General features: G+C 42.5%; 5 protein-coding genes across 9 annotated transcripts; 3 read left to right on the top strand and 2 right to left on the bottom strand.

Annotated features, from left to right (window-relative positions):
- Nucleotides 1–2841: 2841 nt before the first annotated feature.
- On the top strand, nt 2842–4026 carry LOC113218039 (DNA-directed RNA polymerase III subunit RPC7-like). Its single transcript, XM_026438187.2, has 4 exons — nt 2842–2919; nt 2993–3244; nt 3367–3649; nt 3725–4026. The coding sequence occupies exons 2-4, from the start codon at nt 3070–3072 to the stop codon at nt 3975–3977; spliced, it is 711 nt and encodes a 236-aa protein (XP_026293972.1). The 5' UTR covers nt 2842–2919; nt 2993–3069; the 3' UTR covers nt 3978–4026.
- Nucleotides 4027–4075: 49 nt separating this feature from the next.
- Nucleotides 4076–7171, bottom strand: LOC113218038 (uncharacterized). Of its 2 annotated transcripts, XM_052274115.1 has the most exons (10): nt 7064–7145; nt 6524–6796; nt 6170–6443; nt 5828–6086; nt 5563–5757; nt 5232–5487; nt 4982–5088; nt 4676–4850; nt 4285–4517; nt 4076–4191 (listed from the first exon to the last, which is right to left on the bottom strand). In XM_052274115.1, exons 2-10 carry the CDS (start codon nt 6750–6752, stop codon nt 4105–4107), a joined length of 1815 nt encoding a protein of 604 aa, XP_052130075.1. In that variant the 5' UTR covers nt 6753–6796; nt 7064–7145; the 3' UTR covers nt 4076–4104. The 2 variants fall into 2 exon arrangements, with proteins under 2 accessions (XP_052130075.1, XP_026293970.1); XM_026438185.2 differs by having other exon boundaries at nt 6524–7171.
- Nucleotides 7172–7231: 60 nt separating this feature from the next.
- Nucleotides 7232–8647, top strand: LOC113218040 (huntingtin-interacting protein K). Its single transcript, XM_026438188.2, has 3 exons — nt 7232–7456; nt 7917–8024; nt 8121–8647. The coding sequence occupies exons 1-3, from the start codon at nt 7277–7279 to the stop codon at nt 8214–8216; spliced, it is 384 nt and encodes a 127-aa protein (XP_026293973.1). The 5' UTR covers nt 7232–7276; the 3' UTR covers nt 8217–8647.
- Nucleotides 8648–9084: 437 nt separating this feature from the next.
- Nucleotides 9085–16742, top strand: LOC113218085 (serine-enriched protein). 2 transcript variants are annotated; one of them, XM_026438277.2, is made up of 9 exons: nt 9085–9265; nt 10891–11213; nt 11557–11692; nt 12026–12061; nt 13287–13404; nt 13925–14082; nt 14172–14303; nt 14413–14595; nt 14976–16742. In XM_026438277.2, the coding sequence occupies exons 2-9, from the start codon at nt 10912–10914 to the stop codon at nt 15204–15206; spliced, it is 1296 nt and encodes a 431-aa protein (XP_026294062.1). In that variant the 5' UTR covers nt 9085–9265; nt 10891–10911; the 3' UTR covers nt 15207–16742. The 2 variants fall into 2 exon arrangements, with proteins under 2 accessions (XP_026294062.1, XP_026294063.1); XM_026438278.2 differs by lacking the exon at nt 12026–12061 and having other exon boundaries at nt 9086–9265.
- A 590-nt stretch (nt 16743–17332) lies between these two features.
- On the bottom strand, nt 17333–25144 carry LOC113218070 (ubiquitin carboxyl-terminal hydrolase 1). 3 transcript variants are annotated; one of them, XM_026438254.2, is made up of 9 exons: nt 25005–25144; nt 24273–24497; nt 23923–24146; nt 23634–23845; nt 23342–23469; nt 22893–23179; nt 22539–22809; nt 22237–22423; nt 17333–21912 (listed from the first exon to the last, which is right to left on the bottom strand). In XM_026438254.2, the coding sequence occupies exons 2-9, from the start codon at nt 24484–24486 to the stop codon at nt 21264–21266; spliced, it is 2172 nt and encodes a 723-aa protein (XP_026294039.1). In that variant the 5' UTR covers nt 24487–24497; nt 25005–25144; the 3' UTR covers nt 17333–21263. The 3 variants fall into 3 exon arrangements, with proteins under 3 accessions (XP_026294039.1, XP_052130073.1, XP_052130074.1); XM_052274113.1 differs by lacking the exon at nt 25005–25144 and adding an exon at nt 24799–24951; XM_052274114.1 differs by lacking the exon at nt 25005–25144 and adding an exon at nt 24799–24950 and having other exon boundaries at nt 22893–23176.
- Nucleotides 25145–25259: the final 115 nt, after the last annotated feature.

Raw genomic sequence — 25259 nt, 5'->3', positions numbered from 1 at the left:
CTATCATGTTTGCTCTACTCTCTTTTCCTTGCTTTGACGTAAAACCAAATTTAAAATATTCGGTGTGGCGTGATCACAATCTGGTCACGCTTTGCTGTTTTCACCAACCCCCAGAAAGCATTGCAGCCACTGAACGTGTTAAAACTATCATTTTCAAATGGGTCATATTGTGATTCCTTTAATATTATTATCGTTCATGTGTCTATTAAGGCCAAGGATGAAGGGGAGGACAAATGCAGGGAAGTCCAACAATCTTCCAAAAAAGCAGTGTGGTCTAGGCCGACAAGACTTTAGTTGGATTTATTTTATCATTATTATTTTTTACCTCCTTGGGCAGGGGCCCGGGGGTGGTTTGGTGACGGGGTGCGGTCGCAGTGCTGGAAGAGGGACCATGTCGCGTAGTTCGGAAGCGGTCACGCGGTCTCCCTGGCCCGGCCCTTTCGCTTTCTTTTGTACTTACACTTCTTTAGCAGACGATGTCCCAGGTACGAGGTTGATGGACTGGCTCTCGATTTGCCTAAAGAATCCTTGATAGGGACAGCAATTCGAAAATGCAGCCAATGCATGACTATATGCCCAGAGGAGCAATTTTTGAAGCACAATGGACAGGGTTTTCCCAGTTTTTTGTGTGGTAAGGCGCTGCTGTTTATCTGTTTCCCTATTGATCTGCCCATGCTGGAGCCTTTAGGAGAGCTGTATCAATGTCAGAGAATATTAGAAACACAAAAACAACTTCTATCGCTCAACCAAATATGGGTATATTGTGTGTGACTTTCTAAGTTTATCACGTTTTTTGTAGGTCTGTTAATAATGATGGGCTTGTAACATCTAAGAATGAAATTTTGGAGAAGATAAAAGAAGTCTACAATAGTATTTTAAAAGGACTCGTTGGTATACGAGATTCATTCAACTTCGGCATTTCTGCAGTTAAAGCTGGTTTCTATGTGAGGGATTCCGGGACCAACAGCTTTCCAATGTCGTCTGCATTGCATTAAGGGACTCCATAAACCTACTCCTGTCTGTAGCTAGGCATACTGTAGTAGATACCTGTAATTCTTCATCATCATTAAAAGTAAGTGGAGAATATGAGCTCTGTTGTAAATATGATTGTGTAGAGATAACTTCTAGACTGCAGTGTATAATAAGTTTTTGGCACCATGACAGTAACATTCCCTCTTTCTCTGTTACCGACCAACTTCATTTTCCAAATAATTTATAAAAACTGTGATGCTTTCCTTACCTTTAGATTAGTAAGCAACTTATACTCCATTGATGGGCTATGGTAGGTTTTGGCAGCCTACAGAATGAAACTCATATATATAATTGCCTTTCTAATACCTATAACTGAGAACTGAGTTAATCTCAGAAGGAGTCGGCGTTTTGGCCTTCCCTTTCCCAAAAGAAAAGGAAAAGATGAGAAATTGTTGAAGCATTATAAGTACCGATATTGCACATTATGTGTAAATGAATTAGATCCTTGGCCAGACTATATGTCACTTTTCAATTGCCTTTGTTAAATAAAGCTAGTGTACTTCTAAGCATGCTTCAAGACAGGATAAAATCTGAATTCTAAAATTGAACGATTATGATAATTTGAAGTTGGTTGTTTTTACTTCAGAGCTGCCAGTGCCAGATACATAATTTTTCTGAAATACATGTTCAACTACATCAACGCATGAAAGTTAGGTGAAAAGTTTGTTGCAGTTTGTAAGCATGAAGTCATCTGTTACGACCTGATAAAAGGAAAATATTGCAGGTGCAGCTATTTTTTAAAATTCAACATGAACTGTCACTATACGGCACTAATAATGTGTTAAGTCAAATTTATCCCAATCTTAAAAGCATAATTAATTGTTCCTCAGAACATTCATGTCAACATTTTACGATGTGATATTGGAGGGAATCATTCTTCCTGTTCACAGGAGCACAAATGGCAAAATAAAAATAATACAATAAATCCTATGTCAGCCTTGCAGGTGTGCTTTATCTGCTGATACTAACGATTAACTGAATATGAGTATTAATATAGATTGTTCAAAAATGGTCTTTCTTTGTGACTGACGGTGCCTTTTTCATATAGGTTTCAATTAAATTACAGAAAAATGTTCCAAATTGTAGATATGAATGTATCTCAAAATGTAAATAAATGGTTGTTACTGAATTTGTGAATGTCTCAATACCTCAAAACCCAATGAAATTCATGTTGTTGTGATTGTTAGCGACACATAGACAATGGTCAAACTTACCTCAATTAAATCCTCGACGACACCCGAACACGAGGTGTGGTCCAGATATTCCACAAATATTCCAGATATTCCATGTACACCAAAAATATGAGTGGTCGAACCCTCGCCCGATTATTGATGAGCCATCAAAACTGTTATTTGATCTTGGCCACTCTAACACCAAATGTAAAGTTTCCACTCAAGAGAGCTCTAACTTCATGCACCCGACACATGACAACGCGCGCGCCTCTAAATTCAAAAACCATCCCTGCAAATAGACGAGGCCCAGTTATCAGCAGGTACGCTGCCGATTCCGAGCAAAGCAGTCGGTTTCTGTCTGTTTACATTTGCTGCGTCTTGTCAAGGGGATTTTACATCTTGCGATGCTTCTGTAAAATGGCTGTTTTCCACGACGAAGTTGAAATCGAAGATTTTGAATACGACGAAGACGAAGAAACTTATTACTACCCTTGTCCTTGTGGTGACCGTTTCCAAATATCAAAGTTAAGTTTATAACCTAACCTTGTGCACATGCTGCTTTTCCATTCTCAAGAGATACGTTTTTGTTATCCTTTTACGCGAGGCTGATTTTTTTGACGTAAATCGAATTTCATTTTAGGAGGAATTAGAGGCTGGGGAAGAAATTGCAACCTGTCCTAGCTGTTCGTTGATAATTAAAGTGATTTACGATAAGGTATCAGAATACCTCAACATAATTGTACCCTTTAAAATGTTAGGAATTTCTACATCAACATTTTCAATTTTAGGATCTATTCGTTGAAAATCGGGAAAAAGAGGAGGAACAAGTTGCTGAGACTAAGAAGGAAAAAGTAGTTCAATAAGAATGGCGGGGAGGGGAAGAGGACGTGGGGGTGGCCCCTCATTCAACAGAGAAATCAGTGAGCGTATGGGAATAGCTCCAGGAAGTAGTGAAACACCTGTTGAATCTGTACTTGAGCCGCCACCTTTGTTCCCTCCTCTGGAAAGTAGACCTGTTCCCTTGGAATTAGGAGTTGAGGGTGAGTTTTGAGCTAGCTATTGTAATTACAAATTTCGTTTTGATACATTGATTATGTAATTGAGTCAGATTTACTAGCTATGGAGAAATTAGTGGCTTTTTTCCATGATTTTTGTGTTGCAGGTGAATATCTCTTGGCTCTGAAGAGGGACTTTGTCGGCTACTTCCATGACTCCCCTTCTTTTATCCAAAATGTTGTTGTAAAGTCTGACAACATTCAAAGATACTCAGACCGCTACCAAAATGCCACACTATCTTTGAAGACAGTTGCAGATATAGTGCGTGATTGGAGTCACTTTCCCACTGAATTAAGAGACAATGTAAAGCCTCAGAAAATTAAAAGAAAGCTTAAGGGCTCTACAAGAAGAGCTAAAATTCCTAAGAAAACTGAAGACATTACAAATAGGTACATTTCTGATCTCTCATCTAAAATTTGTGTTTTAAACTGCTCTTACAAACTGGTTTCCATAATTATTTACAGACTAGAGGAACTTGAAAAACGTGAGGAAGAAGGAAGTGATGCAGAAGGTGAAACTGAAGGAAAAGAGACTGAAGGAGCAAAAGATGAAAACAAAGAGAATAAGGATGCAGATTCTGATGCTGAAGAGGTGGAGGAAGAAGATGTTGATGAAGAAATGGATGATGGGACTGATTACATCAATAATTACTTTGATAATGGTGAAGAGTACCTTGATGAAGAAGATGACAATTTAGAAGATGGTCCAGTATACTAGATGTACTCCTTGTGTTAAGAAAAATAAAGGATGTTGTCACAGTTTTTCATATTTGGCTAAATACCTCTACTTGTTGATAGATCACTGAACTCAAGTAATATTTTTAACTTATGAATCTGTTCTTAATTTATTTTTTCAGAGCATTTGATATAATAGTCTTAAGATTGGTTTGCTGTTGAGGTGAAGTTGCTCTGATCCAATTATCTATGGGCACCTGTAAAAGAAAGTTATAATCAAAAAATAATTTCTGATAAAAATGCTGAAAAATCTCCATAGGTATGGCATTTATTAAAAAATGAATATTTACATCTTCATGCCTATACCCAAGGCTTTGCAAAATCATTTTCTTCTCCCTCTGAAAGCAACTTATTTTTTTGCTGGTGTACTCATAAGACTGACCAATAAATGTCAAAGCAAGAAATCTGTCACCATCTTCAATATGTTGCCTAGGTATTTTCGTAATCTCCCAGCGTTCAGATAACTTCATTGCTTCAGGAATAGGAAGAAATAAGCCCTCTTGGGAAATTCGAAGCACAACATCTGGAAAATAAATTTTTATTATTAATTTATTTAATGCCTTAGCTCTGTGGTTCCGTGAGCTAAAAGCTGGCATTAAGAGAAAATAAAAAATTTGAATTTTGCTGCAAAATATTGTACAGAAAGAACTGCCAGTATTGTCCAACAAATGCCAAACGTACCTATATAGCCGAAAGATGGTACCAACTGTTTCACGAGCATATAATCTTTTCTCCCGTCTAGCACTTTGAGAAGGCTGTCTTCAATCGATTGTACTCTTTTCAAGTTGAAGCTGGATCGTTTACCTTTTGTTCCACAGGACTTAACAAATTTATCAGAGCAGTTCTCAAATCGATACTAATTTTAAAACAAAGAGGCAGATTTTGTTAAATACTAGCTTGCATCAAGTATAATACAAAAACCATTTCCAAAGATAATGTTTGAAACCTGTGCATTCAACATGTTGATTGACTCACAGATCAACTCACTTTATAGATTGCTTCTCGAAGATCAGGTTTCAGTCTAGTTCCTGTGTAGTTTGGATAAAAGACCTCTAAATGCACATCAATCCCTAGTGCTTCTGTTGATTTGTCACCTATACTCCAAGCACAGAAAAATATAAAAAATTAAGGAAAACGTAATAGTAATCATTAAAGATAAGAAAAACAATGATAAAGTGGTTATGACACATAAAAAATCAAAGTCTTTTCTTTCAAAAAAATATGGTGTAGAACATACCTACAATCTTTGAATGACTAGATACACTACGTTGGTTCACAAAATTTAAATACTCATTCACACGGTCATGTGGACAGATACCACATAGGAGAAGGCGATGAAGAACTCCACCAGTAATGAACTCCTTCTTTTGAAACCATTCTTGTTTCTGTGAAATTTCAAGCTCTGCTAGAAGTTTTTCACCAAGATTTTTTAAATCCCTTTCTGATGATTCAAGTTCAGTAAACATAATCATAATCCTTGTTAACTCTTTAGTCTGAAAGTCAAAGTAGATAGAATTAAAACCCAACAAAATGTGCATATTCTGATAATATTTTCTATATTGACTTACTCTGAGATTACTGAAGTTGCTTAGTGATTTATCATACACCAACTGAGCAAAATCTTCCTCAATCACACCACACTTCACAAATATCCACATAGCATGAATAATTGCCACCATCCCAAAATTATTGAAGTTGGAAGTGAGTCTCTTTTGCAATAAAGCAACAAGGGGTTTAAGTTCTTGAGGTGCCTCATTGCAGCCCTGAAATTTTTAATTCATTGTTTAGACAAACAAATTAGTTACTTGTTCTTATTTAAGTGTCATAAAATACCTTGCTAATGGTAGTCAGCAAAAAGTCATCCAATAAAGAAAAACTTTTCAAACTTTTTACAAGAAATTCTTGCATTAGTGGATAATATTGCAATCTTGATTTTGTTCTAAATAATGAATTTGCAACAATTGCTAATTCTGGGAGAGAACACTGATTTCTGAATGAGAAAATTCTTTTTTCTAAATCATACATCTTGAAAGTGTCTGGAATTTGCTTCATCAGTCCCAGGTAAAACATTATCTGAATCATATGATGATGTCTGAAAAAATAATTAATTAAATTAATTTAATAACATACTTTATTTTGAAGCTCTGTAAACATGACCGATTATATTATACTTACTCTTGGGTCTTTGTTCCCAAATGATAAATCATTAACCGTAAGAAATGACTTTTCGCTCCCCATCTTTGCCAATAAAGTGTATCAGCTGCTTGTAAGATTTTAGTGTAATTTCTTGTACGGAACCATTCATTTGTATAGCGCAGACAGTAGAAGTCATCAAGACTTTGACGTAAAAGTTCATAATTCTTTTCAGTAGAGGTGGGAGGAAATAACCAAAGAGTGTGTAATTTTCCAATTTCTATCATTTCATCATCAGCAAACTCCTTAAATCTACCTGAAAATGTGATTTTGAAAGTTATGATTTATAACATTGATAGGTAAGCACACAGTAAAAGGATTCACAGACTACTGAACCTGATATAGCAGAGCAAATGTTATCAAACTGTGGGTCACTTATAACGAGTCCATTTGCACGGGCATATGAGGTGAGAGTGCGGAAAGCATCCACAATCTCACTTGTGGATGCATGATTCCAGTCCTCAATTTGCAAGAGATGATCAACATTTTCAATGTCCGAGATGATAAGCGATTCTAAATCTTTTCTAGCAAAAATTGTGTCTTTGTAGAGTGGAGAATTCTCCATGAACTGGTGATAATACTGCGACTCCTTGGCTTCGTATTTAACTCCTGGATTGGTTGGGGATGTTAACTCACGAGTGGGTTCGGGATCATACTGAACATCCTGCTCCACAACCTTGGGGTGTGGGCGAGCACAAGAAACGCTAGCTGAGGTAGTAGAGGGTCGGCACAGCGCCGAAATCTCAACTACACCTAACCTTCTTAAAACGCATGGAGACTTTTTAGGAAAGGACGGTCGTAAAACTGAACGGCTCCTGACCAGTATTGAACGAAAGAATAGTGACATAACGTTAGCTTTTAAAATTCAAACGTTACACTTTTAACAGTCCAATAATTCATCCGTTAACTGTTGGAGTGGAGTTGGAGTAGTCGGCTGCTTTCCTAAAAACAACAACAACCAAATTCGTTATTTACACGATATTCCGTTCCCGTTCCTTCGGCTGTTCCATTTTCCTTCCGTTCCACGTTCCTCGGTCCGATTTTCCTTTGGTTAATGGTGTTGGTTTGGTTAGAGAATCATTCATAATCATGGCCTCCGCAACGAACAGAGTTGAAGAAGAAGTTAATGGAGATTCGGATGAATTACAACAAGATTCCGACAAATCACAGAAAAGATCCGCCAAACATGACTCCGGGGCCTCAGATTTGGAAAAAGTCACGGACTTTATGGAAGAGAAGGAAATTAAACATAGTGAATTCCTTGAAGGGGTACGGCTTCCTACATTCTGCATTATTTTTAGTTCGGCTATATAAAAATCAAATGAGTTTTAGTTATCAATGCGTTTTCTTTGCTTTTTAATCATTTCTCATATCTGTGCCGAAACCTGAGATTCTGGAACTTTATTGAATGTATACTTGACAACTTCTGCATAACCTAACATCTGAATCTGATTCTCACATGGCCCAATATACCGGTTGTATTACGTTCATACAATCCATTGTTTTTTGTTGTCAGAAGGTAGTTTTTCCCATTTCATATTACTACCATTTCTGATTTATATGTCTTAATACAATCATGTATCTTCACAGAAATTACAGTAATAATTTTTGAGCTCCACTAGAAAATGCAATTGTAACTAGGATTTGATCTTATTGCAGTGATAACTGTCTTCATAACTGTTATTGTCACTTTTTGGCGTAAGGTCTTACCATCAATACTTTGTTACAGGCATTATCAATAATTGGTGCCCAGAGAGAAAGAGATTTAGCAGCAAAACGGGAACGTGAAGTCGAGCTGTCCAAAGTGTCAATCAAAAAAGACGATGTTGAATTAATAGTAAGAATATAACAAAGATTTAAAAAAAAAAAATGTTGAACCAACTTATTATTTTTGCGTGTGAAATTATTTACATTTTGTGTTACTGTATTGCAGGTTAGAGAAATGGAAATATCACGCTCATTAGCTGAAAGAAAGCTAAGGGAACACCGAGGCAATGTTGTTGAAGCTCTTCAATCTTTGACTGATTAACTAATCAGTGTTGTGCATATTAATATCCATGATGTTCATCAAGTGACTCTATTACTGTGCAACTGTTGATAGTGTTAGATAATTTGTTTGGTTGAATACTGTTTACACAAACCAGAAATAGAATGTGGAGGGCAAGTCTGTGTTGAAAATATTGATGAGCAAATAATTATTCTGTCATTGTGCTTGGGGGTACCCTCCTACAACATACTCTTCACACCCTTTTTGTAATGAGTCTAGTGAAGGTACCGATTCTTCAATATTATGGAATGTCAGCATTGCATTATCTTTTATTTTTTCATTAAAATTAATGTTTTCAAGAAATCTCAAAGACTGTGGGGTGCATTCTGTCAAAAGGAATCATGTGAAAAAATGCCTTTTATGACTGATTGTAAACAACAAAATTTGTCAATACAGTTTTCAGATATTGTTAACGCTGTTGTTCTGTTGATTGGATGACCTGAAAACCATTGAAGCTACATTTCTAAATTTTTTTCATTGAAAAAGCTGGTAATTGGTTCTCAACAATCCTATCAAATCGACCATCAAACAGTCCAAGATTATACAAGAAAAGAGATTGGGGGTTATCACCGATGAAATAAGTTACTTATAGCACTTATTTGTGGAAATAAGTTTCTAAACACGCCTTCCCCTTCTCGCTTTGGGGTGGGCGTTCTGGAAGGGAGGGGGAGGGGGTGCGTGCGTATCGAGCTGGGCTGGGCCCCCTGCCCGCCCCGGGGCCCCGGCGGGCCGCTCGGCCGAGCCTGCGCACTTGTCCAGCAAGACACCCCACTCGCGGCCTGCCCGCGGGCCCCACCCCCTGTGCGAGGCGCGCCCGGCCCGGCCCCCGCTGCGAGCTGCGTGTGGCAGTGGGCATATCTGCGCGGTCCTGGCCCTATCTGCCCGCGCGCGCGGCCCGGGAGCCCAGAGCGCGGAGCAGCTCAGCGAGGGTGCCGAGCAGCCCACAGCCAGCGTCCACAAGCGGTTGTCCGTGCCGCCATCGTCGCAACGAGGCGTCCTCCTGCGCTCCTGCTGGGGTCCAGCGCCTGCAGGTAAGCACCGCGGCGCCGTAGGGGCTGATGGGGCAGGGTAGCGTGTGGACGGCGCCCGGGACAGACGCGCAGGGCCGGCCGTCCGCCTCTCCGTGGGCCTGCTGGCGCCTGCTGCACCAGCAAAGACAGCCTTGCCCGTCCAGCAACAGGTTCTGACGGCCTAGGCGCAGCGCGACTCGTTCTAGCCTAGGGTCTTGCATTGCGTGTCGTGAAGGATCGGCTGCCCAGCACTGAGGAATGGTGGTATTGAAACCAATGTCAAAGTCCAAAAAATGATTTTTTGATATCGTTTCGATGTTGATTCGATATCGCGCCGATTTTGATATCGGCCTCTGGGGGTTCGTCCAAAAAGTACGTCATTCGCCGTTACGAACTTGCCAAGTTAACAATTTCAGGCTATGCAAGGTCTCAGCGCCTGATGGGTAGGCAATATCTTGCCTGCAGTGCACGCGTGTACTGCGGGCCGGCCTACCCCGAGTCCCACAGGCGCCGAATCCGTAAGCTGTCAAATAAATCTGAGAAAAACGGACGTAATTTTTGGCCGATCCCTAAGTCTGCCTGCCTGACCCGCGCCGTCCCCAGGGCACTACTGTTGCATCTCAGCCCGGCTCTCGATCCCGTGATGCGTCGTGACACCTGCATTATCGCGCTGGCCGATAGTGAATGACTGGAGCGTCATAATTTTTGCCCAGTCCGCGGGAATTTGAAAATCCGGAATTTTATAAATTCAAAGGGTGCATCATCCAAAAGTAAAAATAAAACGTATTTGTTTTGAATGTGTTTTAATCTGCTGCATTTGGGATGATTCACGCGAGTCTGAAAGTAAAGCGTTTCATCGGTATGCTGTATTCAGGCAAGCGCTTATCCTGGAGGGGAGAGGGTGGGGGTATGACCCACCCATGATCGCCCTGCTCTATCCGGGGTGGGTCATACAGCCCCCCCCCCCCCTACATCATCAAGCAAATGCCCAATTGATAGGCAATTCACAGTGCGTATAAATAAGGGAAAGGCGCGATATCTACATCCCGTCTAAGGTAATCGGGTAATCCCGAATCCACGGCTGAGGCTGTTCGTGCTCGATCCAGATCTGACGCGAAGCGTGTTGGGGGTGGAAATGTAGGGCGCGTTCGTGGGGTAGGGTCGCTGGGGTGGAATGGTCCATGATGGGTGGGCCCCCGTGCGGCCTGGAGCTGGAGTAGGTCACCTGTTGTCGACAGGCCTGCTGGCGTGAGGCTCTACACAGCGCGTCCTCAGCCTATGGCTCTCGACTAAGGGGAGGCGACGTCGCGTCGATGGATGGATGGATGGAAAATGGCGGGTGGGACGGGACGGTGCCGCGCCATATAAGGGGTGACTTGAGGGGGGTGGAGGGGGGGGTAGTGATGGTCTGGATGGCGTCGTGGGGCTGGCTGGAAGAGAGGGAGGGGGCATATCGATCAGCGGGCTGTAGCTGGACTATTTAAAGGCATCTCCGCGGAGTGTTTGGTGACCAACACAGACAGACCCACCCCTCGGCGGGCTGTTGACGGTGCTCCTCCGCCTCGACTCGGGGTCGGGGGGCGATAGAGCGTGGCCGGTCCCGAGTCGCCGCCTAGTGAATAACGGAGCTTCTCGGCCCCCTGCAGCTGGCCGTGGAGCGCGTCGTGATGCCGGAGGCGGCGGGACCCTCCGGCCTCGGCCCGGGCACCTCGGCGGCCCTCGGGGCCACGCTGGGGGCGAGCCTGGGCGCAGGGCTGGCCGACGGCGCGGGCGTGTCGGGCCTGGGCGGCGAGGGCGCCGCGGCGCTCAGCGACGAGCCCGACCTCAACATCTTCGAGAACAAGAGCGGCCTCGCCGAGGACATGAAGTTCCTCGCGTCCATGCCCGAGCTGTGCGACGTCACCTTCATGGTCGGCGAGTCCAGGGAGCCGGTCTGCGCCGTGAAGGCCGTCCTCGCCGCCAGGAGCAAGTGAGTTCGGGGCGGAACGGGTGCGAGAGAGAAGGGTGGCCGCCGCCGTCGGCCACCCTTGGCTTTCTTGATGAAATGAAGTGGCGGTCGCGGATGTTTCTGACGGGACCGTACGACTATGAAAGCTCGAGTGCTGTCAGTGTAGGGTTGGAAATTTCAAAAACTGTCTAAAACTTTCCGAAAATTTTCGAGAGAAAAAAAAACGGAAAATTCCCGGGGTTTGGGAAATTGTCCTTATTTTCCCGGAAAATTTCCGGAAACTTTCCAGGGCTTCCAACCTCATGTCATTAGTCGTCAGATCCGAGTTGGGGTTTGGTTCGCACAGCGCTGTCCTCTATTGCAGGGTGTTCCACAAGATGCTCTACCAGGCGCCCAGCCCTCAGCGCAAGAAGGACAGCGCGCCCAAGGAGAACAAACTGCGCCTCTTCCTCAAGCGCAGCTCTGAGCCGCTGCTCAACCTGCAGAACGCCGCTCAGCAGGTCAGTCCAAGCCCTACCATATACCAATACCAAGCGTTCATAAACATGTTTGGGCTGTTGAGCAGATTAAACGGCCTTTATCCTTCTCCTGCACCTTGCGATCCCGGTGCGAGTTTTGGCGATGGAAACTCTTCAATAATTTCTCAATAGATTTTTTCAATTTTTCTCGTTATTTAAATGTACCAGGTATCACTATACTCGCTCTCGGTGAACTTGGTGGAGGTGAAGAGGATTACAGTGCTGTCATTAATTGCATTGACAGTCCTGAGCCTATGCCCTTTTGGTTCGGCACACTTGGCTGAAAACAACTGAGACCCCTTGTCATGTTTGTAGCGCGGGTATACCCAGCAGTTGGCGCCAATCCAAGAGGTAAACCTCGGTGTCACGTCTCGTTCCCTTAATTGTTCTCTTACTAGTTAGGACATCTTGTGGCACCCACGAGCCTGGCGGGCCGGCCTCGGCCCTGCACACACCGCTCTGCGCAGAGCTTGCCTGGCACGTCGCAGACCCTCTGTTTGTCTGTTATGTTGTTGTTTGTTGTTGTGAGAGGCACCTCTTAATGTGTCGTGATATGAATAACACTGAAAACTCGTATACCGGTAATATTAAAGCACCACTGAGTTTCAGTCCACTTGTACTAGACACGCTTGCAGCTGAGGGGGTGGGGGAGGGGACATATGCAGCTTTTCAGAGTAGAGGGAACAGTGTGAGGAACCATTCGCAACATGGTGTGTAACATTTATTGCAAAGAATCCGACAGCCTCGAAACTACAAAGGGCTGTATCCTTCTTTACCAAATCGCCTGTAAATAATAAGTTGCAAAAGCCTGGCTAGTTTTTTAAAAACTTTTTTTAAAAGTGCGCAAAAATGTATTTTTGAAATGCGCGCCAAAGCTTTCTAGATTTGGACGCTTTGTTGTCCTCTTGGAAGTAGCACACAGTAGTGGCGGAGCATAGGCGAGGTGCGTGCGGAACTTTGTGATGTGGTGAAAGTTGGAGTAAGATGCAATCTTCTTTTGTACTCACCTGTGTGTTGGACTCCACGCGACTCTGTAACCTTCTTGTACTTGTAGTTGTTGGCGATGTTGTGCTGCGTTGTTGGTAGGCAAATGCAAAAGAGGTTTAACTCTCTAGACCGTTCGTTGTCTTCACGCTGGTGCAAGGCGATGCCCAGCCAGAAATCTGTGACCGAGCCGACATCGATTCAACGATGACATCGATCGACACCGAAAAGATGTCGGCTCGATATCCGATTTCTGTCTGGGTGGATGGCTATATCTTGTCTATTTCTCAACCTACTCCCTTTCTTCTCCTTCTTCTTTTCCTCCTCCTACTCCTTCTTATTCGACTGCTTCTTCTATGCCGCTCCCACGAACTATCGCTCTGTTGTGGCGTATTGAATACATGGCATTTTTTTTTCTTCTGCTGTAAAACTCGAAAAACTTGGTCGATTTCTGACTATGTTGTCTAGACGCACTACTCTATCCATTTGGTTGCTGAAAAAACGTGTGCGTAAGCAAGGGTTCACAGTAGTTCATACTAGTCCTGAAAAAAACGACGGAACCTTCTGTGCCTAACACTCTTTCCCCGCGCAGCCGGCCTCCAGTCAGCACCAGACGGTCCACGTGGAGGAGTTCGAGCCGGACGTGTTCCGGCAGCTCATCGAGTACATCCACACTGGCTGCGTCACCCTGCAGCCGCGCACTCTACTGGGTAAGCAGAAGAATGTAGCTGATAGTCAAAGTCTAACGGTCTCGAAAAGAAACAGAAAATCCGAGTCAGGCTCCAACGATCTCCAAAGAAAATGAAAGAGGAGCGCTAAGCGCCCGCGGAACGCTGGATAGGCAGTCCCGCAGCACCTCCGTGTCCCGCGATACGAGATGTGGCCTACCTCGCCCCTGCGCCTACAGAGAGTGAAGACTGCTGGAGCAGAGCGACGCGATTTTATGAGTGGGCTTCTTTCTATCGCCGCATTTCTTTATGACTCTTGGTTTTTTTACAGAGGGGGTTTAGGGGGCCATGATAAATGCATCCCCCGTAACAGTGACAGTTTTCTTTGGCGATGTGACTTTACTACAGCGTCCAAAACAATTAATACGTTCAAGCGGGAACTCGATTCGAGTTATTCAGGGCTAGAAGTACGACCACCTCTTTTTATTTAAAAAATGGGCGCAATTTTGTGAGCGGTCCGGTCGCGACCGTTTCCATTATTCCTTTGCACCCTGACTTGCAGGTGTGATGAACGCGGCCGACTTCTACGGCCTCGACGAGCTGCGCAGGGCGTGCGCGGGCTTCGTGCAGTGCTGCATCAACGTGGACACGGTGTGCGCGCTGCTCGCCTCGGCGGAGCGCTACATCCAGTACAAGTGCACCAAGAACCTGGTCCAGAAGGTAAATCCGTATGCGCCCTTTCCCTTTCATGTGGGCCTTTTTGCTTCCTTACTAGAGACTCATTTGATTGAGCTCTGACCGTCCGTCAGGTGCTCGAGTTTGTGGACGAGCACGGCAACGAGGTGCTCAACCTGGGGTCGTTCACGCTCCTGCCGCAACACGTCGTGCGCCTCATCTTGTCCAGGGAAGACCTCAGAGCCGACGAGTTCACCAAGTTTCAGGTGAGAGTACACTTTCGGTTGGGGGGGGGGGGGCGGTGGCATCCAGCAGTCGCGCCAGACGGAAACATCGTGTCGGGATCTTAACCAAACCGTTGGTCCGTGGGTGCAGGCCGCGCTCATGTGGGGCAAGAAGTACTGCGACTCCAACTCGCACATCTCGCTCAAGGAAGTGATCGGGAACTTCATCGAGTTCATCCAGTTCCACAAGATCCCCGCCAACGTGCTGATGCGCGAGGTGCACCCGCTCAACCTGGTGTCGGCGTCCATCATCATGAACGCGCTCGCCTACCAGGTGCGGACCGCCGCCGGGGACGAGGCCGGGTACGAGACCGGGGACGAGCCCCAGCCCCCGACCTCGTCCCGACCGTTGCCGCCGGCCTCCTCAAGGCCGGGCCAGACCTCGGCCTCCAAGGCAGGCCCCGGAGGGCCCGGAGGGGGCGGGGGCGGCGCCGCGCCCAGAATAGAGGTTTCCCAGTGCGGGACCGGGACGCAGGACTGGAGCGCGTGAGCGGGAGGCAGCGCCAAGGGCCTGCCTCGGCCTGCCTCGGCCTGCCTTGGCACGGCTCGTTAGGCCCTGGAATTGAGTTTGCATCCGCGTCGAGCAATCGGCCGCGTTGTAGAGCGGGTCGGGCCGGGAGTCTCTCTGGGTTAACGACTGGGCGGCTGTTGCAGGCAGACCCCACAAGTGTCGACCCCGGGAAGCTATCCCCAAATCGAGTTCGGCGATCTGGACAGGGGCGTTCCATGAGCGTGCAGTCGTCGCTGGACCCATGCGGCTCCAACACCACCCTGTCCAGCTCCGGCTCGTCCGAGATGATCTCCAGCGAGGGCGGCGGCGCCTCCGGCGGGGCGGCCTCCAACTCCGGCAACAAGCACTCCGGCACCGGCTCCGGAAACAGCTAAGATCCTCCCGCGGGAGGCCGGCTAGGCTCCGCGTAGGAAAGCACGGGGGGCAGGGCGCGTTAGACTCGAGACAACATCCCGCGGCAGCCTCAATATATGCGTTGACATTTCCCTTTACATTTTTTGTCGTGTCGAACAGATATGCTCTCGTTTAGATGACGCGCACTAGATCTGGATGTGATAAAGTATTCTCAGCAGCGGTCGCGTTTCATTATCTAACTTTTAAAAACCAATTTTTAAGAAGTAAAATGTAATTATGATTTTGGGCGTGAGGCTCGGGCGTGATGCTCCATGTCAAGGTTGACTGGCAAGTAGTACGCGAACACGCAGTCATATCCATGAGCAATGAGCATTGTTAGGATAACTAAACATAGCCGGATTCACGGAGCAGAGCCCCAAAAAACGTTTTTTTAAACCCATTGAAAATTTGTTCTTATCGTGAGAATGTCGAAAAAAATGTGAAATACCTTGGAGGCAGGCCGAGCGACGCCCCGCCCCCGTTAGGAGGGAGGGTTGGGTTGATACTTCTCTTGGTACCTGAGGGGAGCGCAGTGCGCAGGTGTACTTTTTAATGCGTTCAAAAAATAATCTAAAATACAAGCAGTGGAATTTTCGGAATAATTTGATCCTTGCGCACTGACTCCCCAGGAGAGGCTCAGCGACAGTGGCCTAATTAGACAGAGAGACGCGCACTGCGTTGCGCTGCATGCGCTCACCCACACCATTTTTAGTGTAATGGCGTGCCCCCGTAGCAGCTGCTGCTCCCCCCCCCCAAAAAAAAGAATCAACTTCTCTTCAGTGTGCAAGGGAGGTTGAGGATACAAGAGATGCGCAAACGCGTCAGCCACCGAACCAGGTGTTTTATTTGGTCCCCCAGTCGAGTCCCAAGTGAAAAGTCTTAGACGTAGACGTCGATTAGACGTCCATTTAGATGCATATTTGGTACAAAAATCGACTTCATTTCGACTGCCGGCGTCAACTCGAAGTCAACTTGTCTCCCTGGGAACGATCCCGAGAATCGTAAATCATATTGTTCCCTTTAGCTAAGAATAACGTGTTTTATCTTGTGGCAAAATTGTTTTAAAGAGATAATGGTGGAAAAGAGAGTAACGATAGTCATGAATCGGAGCGCTTTGTTTGTACTCCTAATAACAAAGTGGCCGTTTTGGTCGAGACGAAATATGCCAAATAAGAGGTTCTTTGAAAGAGGAAGGAGGAGTTGAGCAGAATTATAAAGAATAGAGTTGATGTGATTATATCAGAGTTTCTGAGAGAGAGAATTAGCACAGGGGTGGTTTTAAGGAGGGGATAAGGACCCGGGCAAGCCTCCGCCTTGAAGTTGGCAGCACGCCTCTACAGAGGCAACCCACGCAACATCGCGCCGCCCGTCAGGCGGACTTGAGACAGCCCCCGAATAATTAGTATCCCTGCTGACATATTTTTCTTGTGGCACTTTATGGTCACTGTGTGATCTTTGATGTCTGGTGTAAACTTCATGTTGTCTTGTTTTGGAATAAATAAAACTTCTTTAGTCCATGTATAGTCTTTCATTAACTTGCATCCCTCCCTACGCTTCTTAATAAAAGGATCATCCAGAAAGTACGTCCGCCATTTACCGTTACTATCCTTCCAAGTCCAGCCCTTACAAGTGCTCCTAACGCCTGGTAGGTAGGCCACATCTCGCCTGCCCTGCATGCGCGTACTGTGGGGGTGGCCCACCCGGAGTCTCGCAGGCGCCGAGCTCTCATAGATTGCCGAATGAACCTATGAAAAACGAACGTACTTTCTGGACGACCCCAAAGGCGCAACATATTTGTCTGCTCTGTCGCTTCCGGTGTCTAGCGGCTGCTAAGCGGGCTGGTCTACCACGTGTTGCGGGCGCTCACATTGGCGCAGCCCCAGCGCCCAGCGCCCAGCTGTCACAACTATGAGTTCCTTCTCCAGCATCGCCCGGACGGTGTCAGTATCAGGTGGATTTCGATTGTGGGGACACTGTGAAAAACATCCGCGCAAAGAGACGGATTGACATGAAACTCACTCATTGGGGAAAAAACACATGCAAGGGAAAAAAAAGCAATGCAGAATGCTCGGAAATATAAAGAAAACATTTTTAAAAAAGAAAAAAATCGTTGTTAGAACAAATTTATTTCTTCTTTAACATCAGTTGGAGTTTAGGTACATCAAAAGTGAACAACAAAAATGCTTTATGAAAACAAATTTTTGTGCATAAGCACTGCACAACAGGTAGTAAGAAACTAAAAATTCCCATTTACACTATTTTCAATTAGATCACAATTATTATTTTGCACTCTTGCGAGTTTAAAATGCACGCAATTTTTACATCCTGCGCTAAAAATAAGCCACAGATAGCTAAGAATAAAGTGTCACAGTGTCACATTCAAGTCCAGCTTCATAATTCCACGCAAGTGTCATGATATGAAGATACGAGTACACCTCAAATGTTTCCCAGAACACAACTTTCGGTGCCATCATATGTAGTCAACAGTATGTTCTACAGTATGGAATGTGTGTGAAGTTCAAATGCACTGGCGAGGTTTTACTCATTCTGAGCCAACAACATAAAACCACAACACAATTTTGTTTTATCTGGCTACGCATATCACATTATGTACAACAGTTAAGAAAATATACAAGTTCACATGGGATTTAATTTACATTATCTTTTACAATGTTTAAATGCCAGGTGAAGCATCAACAAGAGATAAATTTTGACAACTCCTTAATAATGATGTGTTTCTATCAGTGACAAGATTTTCTATTTAAGCAAAATCATAACAAATAGTGAAAGAGTTATGGAAATTCCTACACAGCCACATAGAAGCAAAAGAAAACAAAACAGGAATGTCAAGAAACATCACCAGACACAAGAAGTGTGAGGAATTAAACCTAATCCTAAAGTTAAGATCATTGCAAGCTAGTTGAAATACCCCCAGAACACTGTCAAACAGTGATTTAACATTGACAAAGACTCAATAATCCATTGAACTAGGTTTACAATCTTAGGTACTTATTGCTGAAAATTCCATCAACCACAACTTAAGTCTCCAATTGCTCAATTCTGCTGACAACCTTTTAAAAGCCATGTTTTAAAAAATGTTGTTCCAGCATGCATTCTTACAACATATTAGAAAGTATGTTTCCTCCATTATCACATAAGGGAGGAAACTAGGAAAGAGTAGGTACATGGTAATCCAGAAATCTTGAGATACAAACATGAATACAGGAACTAAAAGGGGCACATATTTTTTCAAACCTCAAGAGAAATATTACAATTTTGTCCAGCTTGTTGCTTGTAATATGAGAAAAGTACACGGCACTTAGATTTAAGAGTTCTCATTCTCTCATGTGCCCCATCTCCATGGTTCTGAACCAACAGCCAGAATTCTAGATTAAAGGTATAGCAGTTACGGACGACATTGGTTTAACTTCTTCACATCTGACTAAACCCTATGTTCACAAGACTACATTGACAGTCAGTGACACTGCCAGAATTACACAATAACAATTAACTCCTTTGGTCTCCAAATTACGGTCTCACTTTGTAATAAGTTAATGAATAGCTGTACTTAAAGAATATTCATGTATAGAATATGTAAAACGTCAGGGTATGGTTTTAGAGTACAAGAAAGATTAAGCAGTCAAATTTGAAAGTTTAATTTCACATAAAGCTATGTTTGAATTGAAAGGTACTGCAGTAACATTCAAACTGAAGGCCTCATATTGCTAGAGGTCTGTAGCAGTGATTCACAAAGAAACCTGTTAAGTTCCAGGAAAACAAAATGCTGACAAGTAATTTTTGTTTTTAATTAATTTAAGTGGGGAGTGGCAATTATGAAATTGTGCAGGGGTCAGGATGAAAAATTCTTGTCATTAAGGGAACATTAACCAGACTGAAGCTTCCTACCTCTAGCAGAGCATGTGAAAATAGTTCTACAGCACAGAACTGATAAAAGCCTTTCCGAAAAAACAAAATATTTAAGGTGCTAAGATACGTAAAGTGGTCCCTACATTGTAAGCTACACTATGGAAGGAGTGCTCAAGTGATCAAATAATTTTATGAAAACTGTAAAACAGACAATATTAACATGAATTTGCTTTCAATGGTGTGTACAGCTTTGATTAGAACACATCTTCACTGGTATTAAATTCATTTAAGTTTTCAAGCTAATTGAAAAAATATGGTCTGAGCTGTGAATTAGATATTAAAAATTAATAATTCTTTAGATATAAGGCTTATTGACAGGGGAATTAACACTCTTTCTACCAAGTCAATTATTCAACCAGGCTAATAATATTGAAGTGAGCTTCCTTGGTAGAAACACTGGTAGAAAAGAAATGAACTCACCACATGAGTCCTTAATAACAATCTCAAAAAACTCAGAAGTCTTCTTAATTTAGGCTGTTACTTACACCTCAAGTGAACGTAACCCATCTCTTATCACAAATTTTGCTATGGATAAATTTAAAAAAATATCTTTCTGGTTCCACAACAGAAAATGATGAACACAACAATCACGTACATATAACCTACATCAAGCTAGTGAATGATAATGCGCAGAAACATCTTTTTCAATAAATTGCATTCCTTCAAAGAGGGTATGTGACCCGCACATTGCAATTGACTATGATGATTACAGAAAACATTTTAATCACTCACTAACTTTATGTAGATCAAGTATTGTACAGAAGAGAGTGTCAGGAACAATATTGCCATATTACATAAAATGGATATAAATGTCAACTTTAAAAGAGATTAAAAATAAACAGTAACATCTTCCTGACATAGTGAACAGCTAGCAGAACCATTAAATTTGCAAAGAGATTACCAATGATGGACCGAAAAGGGATGACCATAGTAAGAATACAGAAGAACATGACGAACCATTAGGTTTCAAAAATCTGTTCACACTACAAGTTGAGAAGTCAACTTATTATTTCTACAACGTAAGGTACTAACCGATTGTAATTACATTTCCATATAAATTTTAGAAAATAAACATGTTACATCTCTTGCATAATTAAAAAAAATTTCTATAGATGCCTAGCTACTTCACTTTTCAACAAAATATAATAATTCCATTCAAATAGTTATGGCTTCTAATCACTGGGACTTTTAAAATGTGCTTGGTATAACGCTACACAATTCAAATGTTTCTGAAAATCATGAATACATTTTTCTACATACACATCCCTCTTTGCTTTTTTTTTTCCTTTCATCTCTTTGGAAATTGTCAACTTGACTACTTACAATGCAGATTACCAACACAAGGTGATGGTCTAGCAAAGGGAGACCCAACCACAGGTCCCGGAACATTTTGTATTGACACTACCGCATGCATACTTGTGGGCGGATTGCCCTCTTCATAGGGGCCATGAGGCGCCAATGTCCGAAATCAAGACAAAGAAATCCGCCAACACCCATCCGGTACAGTATAGATACAAAATGTTCCGTGCGCTATCCTAAGCCTGCATTGGCCTTGACAAAAAGGAAGGATAATATCGAAAAAGAATCCATAGTGAGCAACATTAATAAAATTGAAATTGAAGAAACATTGATGACAATACTGCTGACACTGAGCAACCCTGTAATGAATGATAACTCAATAATTAAATGTAATACATCTAGTAAATGTAGGACTGCCTGTAGAGCATACCTAAAATTTTCAGTCCCCATCAGGTATGCTCAACAATAAAGTCAAAGTTTTCTGCACTGACTCCCGCCTATGAAATTATTAACATGGCTAAAAAGAGAATGAAAGAAAAGGAAATTGGGGAATGAGTGATAGTTAAGTAAGCAAAATTAGAAATACAAAATATATTGAGTTGATTTGAACTCTAAAATCTCCATCTTAAATATCCATTATCCACTAAAGATAATGTATCCTATAAAAAGCAGGTGAGACAGTCAAATTATTCAACTTGTGGCAACACAATGGATATACTACAGACAGTAGTTTGCTTGAACAATAAATGCAGTATGAATGAATGAATTAATGAAAACAGAACTCTACTATCAGGGCACATGGCTCCGATTGGTCAAGGAATACGCGAATAAAATAGCAAATAGGGAGTGAGTGATGAATTTTTTGATTGTTTAGGCGCTAAAATGTCTTCTAGCTGTTGTGGGGTGAGAACCCTCACAGTTTCATCATCACATTCCAACCATGATGGTTCTGGCCCTTCTTCCTCAGCATCATCATCATTTGCACACCCATTGGCAGTACTAACTTTGGAATCCCCTGGTTGATATGCTTTACTCATACGGACCCCACAACAATCCAAACTCCTACATGTGTTTCTATATTGGGAATTTGTTAGGTGATTCGTTGACACATTATCAGAGTTACTTGACTTGCTTTTGGAGAAAAATCTGAGCAAACCTCGGGCTTTTTCCCCATCAGGTTGGCTTGGTCCTTTGGTGGTGTTTGTAGCAATAAGGCTGGCAGTTTTCCTTTTCTCTTTGTCACATGAGCGGTAATCAGCAATAGGATCAGCAGCACGAACGTATGCAACATAGTGTCCTGATGCTATTGTAGCACCCAGGTGCATGATAACTCCATAAAGCTGGTAGCGGTGTTTCACGCCTTGTTCTTGTGCTGTTGCTTCGAGGCATTCCACACAGAAACAGTCTAATACAAGTGGCGTTGGCATGTAGTCATTCACTTTTGACATACAAACCATAGATCTGTGAGACAAAAATAGAAATAATTAAGAGAAGAAGAAATTAATCTGTTAAAATTTCAAGAAGGTGGAACTATGCACAAAGATAGAAAAATCGACAATGTAGTTGCTGACACAGGTCTTTATAATTTCAGCCCTGACATTGTTAAAGGGTTACAAACGGTTACAAATAGGTCAAGTGTGTACAGTCATCAAGAAATTTCTACACACAAGCTATTGATTGTTGCTTAAATATGCAGGAAAATATTAATTTTTTCAGTGTGAAGTCTGGAAGTTACACAGTTATGTGAAGAGATGTATGGGATCTACAGAAAAATTTAATACAAACCCAAATGTAGATGAGAACCTCTTCAAATGTAAGATAAGAAGTGGCGGTAGTGATTCATAACGCACCGACCTCCTTGCTTCGTTGTATCGTAAGCAATGTTCGCACCAATACTTATTTGCACTTTGAAGTAATTCTTCTGTGACTATAGATGATCTATACAGTACTGATATTTGATCAGAATCTTCTCCTAAAAGAAATTCAAATAATTATGACTTTCATGGCACACAATATAATCAAAAGTTAGAACAAGAATTCCATCTGCAGAACTTATTTAGGTCCAACAAAGAGGCAAAGATAATTACTTTTCTCAGGATCTTGATCAGATGCAATAGGTACTCCAATTTCATAGAAAGCTTCTTTTCTTTCTGTCACACATTCACATTCTAGACACCTTGTACAAAGAACTGATACACCCTCAAAATCCTCTTCAATAAAGTTAAGCCTAGTTTTATCATCAGTTGTTTCTCCTTCATCTCCTTCTTGCAAAGGTCTTAAAGTACAGGACCCATTTTCTTTATTGGTGTTATCCACATCAGTTGTATCATGAACTTCTCCATTAACCAATATTCTGGGCTGTAAAAATAAATTGTATATTAACAATAGATACAAATATTCTAAAGCACACTAATTTGGTGGAATAGTCAAGAGAAACTAACCTCATTTGGAGCATTCTCAATATTTGAAGTTGAATCTCCATTACTTGAATGAGGTGCAGAGTTGCCGTTGTTTATCACAGATGTTTGACTCCCATTCTTGGTAGAACGGTTAGTTTTGAGGATATTCTCACCAAGTGGCTTTTTCCGCTTCCATGATTTTCTCATTCCCCATTTTCCACCACTTACAATACTTGATGTAGATGAAGAAAGGCCCACATGAGCCAGAAGAGAACCTTTGGTTTCCTTTTTCACATCCTCGCAACTTGAAGCGCCATTACACAGCTCTGCTGAGACACAATAAAGATAAACTGTAGGGTCAGATTTAATTTAACCATTGAAACTAGCTAAATTTGTTATTACTAACAAAGGCTTTGTTCCCAGGTACTTAGGTCATCTCAATTGAATGTTATAACCCTTATCATTATTTTCCTTTTTAAGAAATACAGTACCTGGATTAGGATGAGTCTCTAACTGTTTGGTAAGTTCCTGGCAAGTTTCACGCATATAATTCAAAAGGCAGCCAAGCAGTTCATGAGCATCATGTTGTTGGTTTCCTTCAAAAATAGGATTCACCTCTCTAGAAAAAAAAATTAAAAGAATTATTGGCTGGTTTGGTGCAGCAGGGGTTGGCATTCTAATGTTATACGGCCACACAGTGTGTGCTATGTCGCAAACAACGTGTTGGAATTAGTTTGTCTAGTAGTCTAGTTGAATCAGTGAGAGGAATATAAGCTAAATTACCTAAGAGCACGTAAAAATATTTCAGGCTGAAAAGGTTCAGTGCTTTCTTTCAGTTCAGCGCTATGAAGTGACTCATATACCTCATGAAGTTTTTCAGTCACAATCTGAACCCTTTTTTTAGCACAGTTTTCACCAGATGCTCTCATTTGTTCCATGTCCCAATAATACTTCCGGCTTAGGCCTATGCTTCTCCCTAATGATGAGGATTTCACCTGAAAAATGCAACTTCCGTAAGTGATGGTAAAGCAAGTATTTAACAAATGTTTGCATGATGCTGGGAGGAACTCACTTTAGCATTATTTCGTGCAGCCACATCTGCAAGATCGTTGACAAGATGGTGAAGTTTGTGTAAGAAATAAGGTGCAAAACGAAGTGTGTACAAAATACTGTTCAAAAAACATGTGTTCCCCAAATTGCAGATGGTTGCAACAGGTGGAACATCACTACCAGGGCTGTCATCACTTGCAGCAATTGAGTTCACAGAATCTGGAACAAACCCATTCAGCATCATGCCTGAAAAATTAAAAAATAAAATAAATTGAAAATTCATTAATTTTGCAGGATATAAAAAATTAGTAGAATGTGCAGATAGAGTTCAGTTGAGAACAATCTTAAGGATAACTGAGCCACAATAAATACCTGGTTCTAGAGCATCTTTTCTCACACGGACGACTCTTCTCTTATTTAAGTCGCCTCTATTCACTGTCACACTCATCTCAGAGGGTGAATCTGCCTCCGCAACAGTAACAGACGGTTTTGTCTTCCCTTTTCCAGACAATGAGAGACAAATCTTTTTCCTAGGGGGAGGACCGTTAGTTTCAGAAGCAGAGGTTTTGTCTGAAATAATTGTCATCTTCTCTGCACCTGATAAAGAAAAAAGATTTAGTACATTTTAAGGAATAAGAAAGGGAGAAGAACAATATTACATTGGCTACATAAATGCAACATTAACCCAAAAACATTCACAGGCTAAGAAAACAATTAGAGCAAACATTGAACAAAAATAAGAATTAAGTAGGACTGTTCGATAAACTGATAACTATACGAAGGCAATACAAGAAGGAAGAGGAACTATCTACAAGATTTGAGTAGATAAGTTGAAAAACGGAATTAACCTCTAAGAGGAAGAGAAAATTAACAAAAATAGAGGAGGCAGATTGCAGACCCATATCTAAGTGATGTATTTGACCAACTTTGACGACTGTCACAGACAAAATAAATGAAATTTGTCTTGACCGTGGGAAAACATAGGAAAAACCGTTAACAAGACTTAAGCCTACGCCTCACAAACAGCGCTGCACCCATCAAGGTTTCAAGTTTGGTTCCAGACACACTAATGTTTTCCGTAACACTTCTGACAATATTACTCACGAGAATTCCTGATATGGAGTCATGGAACTGATAGTAGTCCCAAGATTCACAGATTTTTCAAGTAAACAAACAAAATTCTATCTCGGCCGGGTTAAAAATGACATTGAAGCCTCCATTTTTTTCCCTAAGCCTTCTCGCGCTCGTCCTCGTCCGTTGATTCGAGTTCAAGGTCTCTTCGAGAATCGAACCAACTAGCGCGCGCTTTTCATACAAGAGCGCATGCCATTGTTTGACCATTTCTTCAGATGCGGAAAA

The sequence above is a fragment of the Frankliniella occidentalis genome, unplaced genomic scaffold (assembly GCF_000697945.3).
Source record: "Frankliniella occidentalis isolate FOCC.00 unplaced genomic scaffold, Focc_3.1 Scaffold337, whole genome shotgun sequence".
Lineage (NCBI taxonomy): Eukaryota > Metazoa > Arthropoda > Insecta > Thysanoptera > Thripidae > Frankliniella > Frankliniella occidentalis.
Note: the sequence above shows the minus strand (reverse complement) of the source record. Positions and strands in the feature narration are given on the sequence as shown.

Excerpts from the sequence above, each read along its gene's own strand:
- LOC113218040 (XM_026438188.2), top strand. The coding sequence starts at position 7,277 with ATGGCCTCCGCAACGAACAGAGTTGAAGAAGAAGTTAATGGAGATTCG. Across the intron at positions 7,457-7,916 it reads ATAGTGAATTCCTTGAAGGG|GCATTATCAATAATTGGTGC; the intron begins GTACGGCTTCCT and ends ACTTTGTTACAG. Across the intron at positions 8,025-8,120 it reads AAGACGATGTTGAATTAATA|GTTAGAGAAATGGAAATATC; the intron begins GTAAGAATATAA and ends ACTGTATTGCAG.
- LOC113218039 (XM_026438187.2), top strand. The coding sequence starts at position 3,070 with ATGGCGGGGAGGGGAAGAGGACGTGGGGGTGGCCCCTCATTCAACAGA. Across the intron at positions 3,245-3,366 it reads CTTGGAATTAGGAGTTGAGG|GTGAATATCTCTTGGCTCTG; the intron begins GTGAGTTTTGAG and ends TTTGTGTTGCAG. Across the intron at positions 3,650-3,724 it reads ACTGAAGACATTACAAATAG|ACTAGAGGAACTTGAAAAAC; the intron begins GTACATTTCTGA and ends AATTATTTACAG.
- LOC113218070 (XM_052274113.1), bottom strand. Across the intron at positions 22,810-22,892 it reads TTGAGAATGCTCCAAATGAG|CCCAGAATATTGGTTAATGG; the intron begins GTTAGTTTCTCT and ends TTATTTTTACAG. Across the intron at positions 22,424-22,538 it reads TGATCAAGATCCTGAGAAAA|GAGAAGATTCTGATCAAATA; the intron begins GTAATTATCTTT and ends AATTTCTTTTAG.
- LOC113218038 (XM_026438185.2), bottom strand. The coding sequence starts at position 7,034 with ATGTCACTATTCTTTCGTTCAATACTGGTCAGGAGCCGTTCAGTTTTA. Across the intron at positions 6,087-6,169 it reads TTGGGAACAAAGACCCAAGA|ACATCATCATATGATTCAGA; the intron begins GTAAGTATAATA and ends TTATTTTTTCAG. Across the intron at positions 5,758-5,827 it reads TGCTGACTACCATTAGCAAG|GGCTGCAATGAGGCACCTCA; the intron begins GTATTTTATGAC and ends TAAAAATTTCAG.
- LOC113218085 (XM_026438277.2), top strand. The coding sequence starts at position 10,912 with ATGCCGGAGGCGGCGGGACCCTCCGGCCTCGGCCCGGGCACCTCGGCG. Across the intron at positions 12,062-13,286 it reads AGTTGGCGCCAATCCAAGAG|CCGGCCTCCAGTCAGCACCA; the intron begins GTAAACCTCGGT and ends TTCCCCGCGCAG. Across the intron at positions 14,596-14,975 it reads TGAACGCGCTCGCCTACCAG|GCAGACCCCACAAGTGTCGA; the intron begins GTGCGGACCGCC and ends CGGCTGTTGCAG.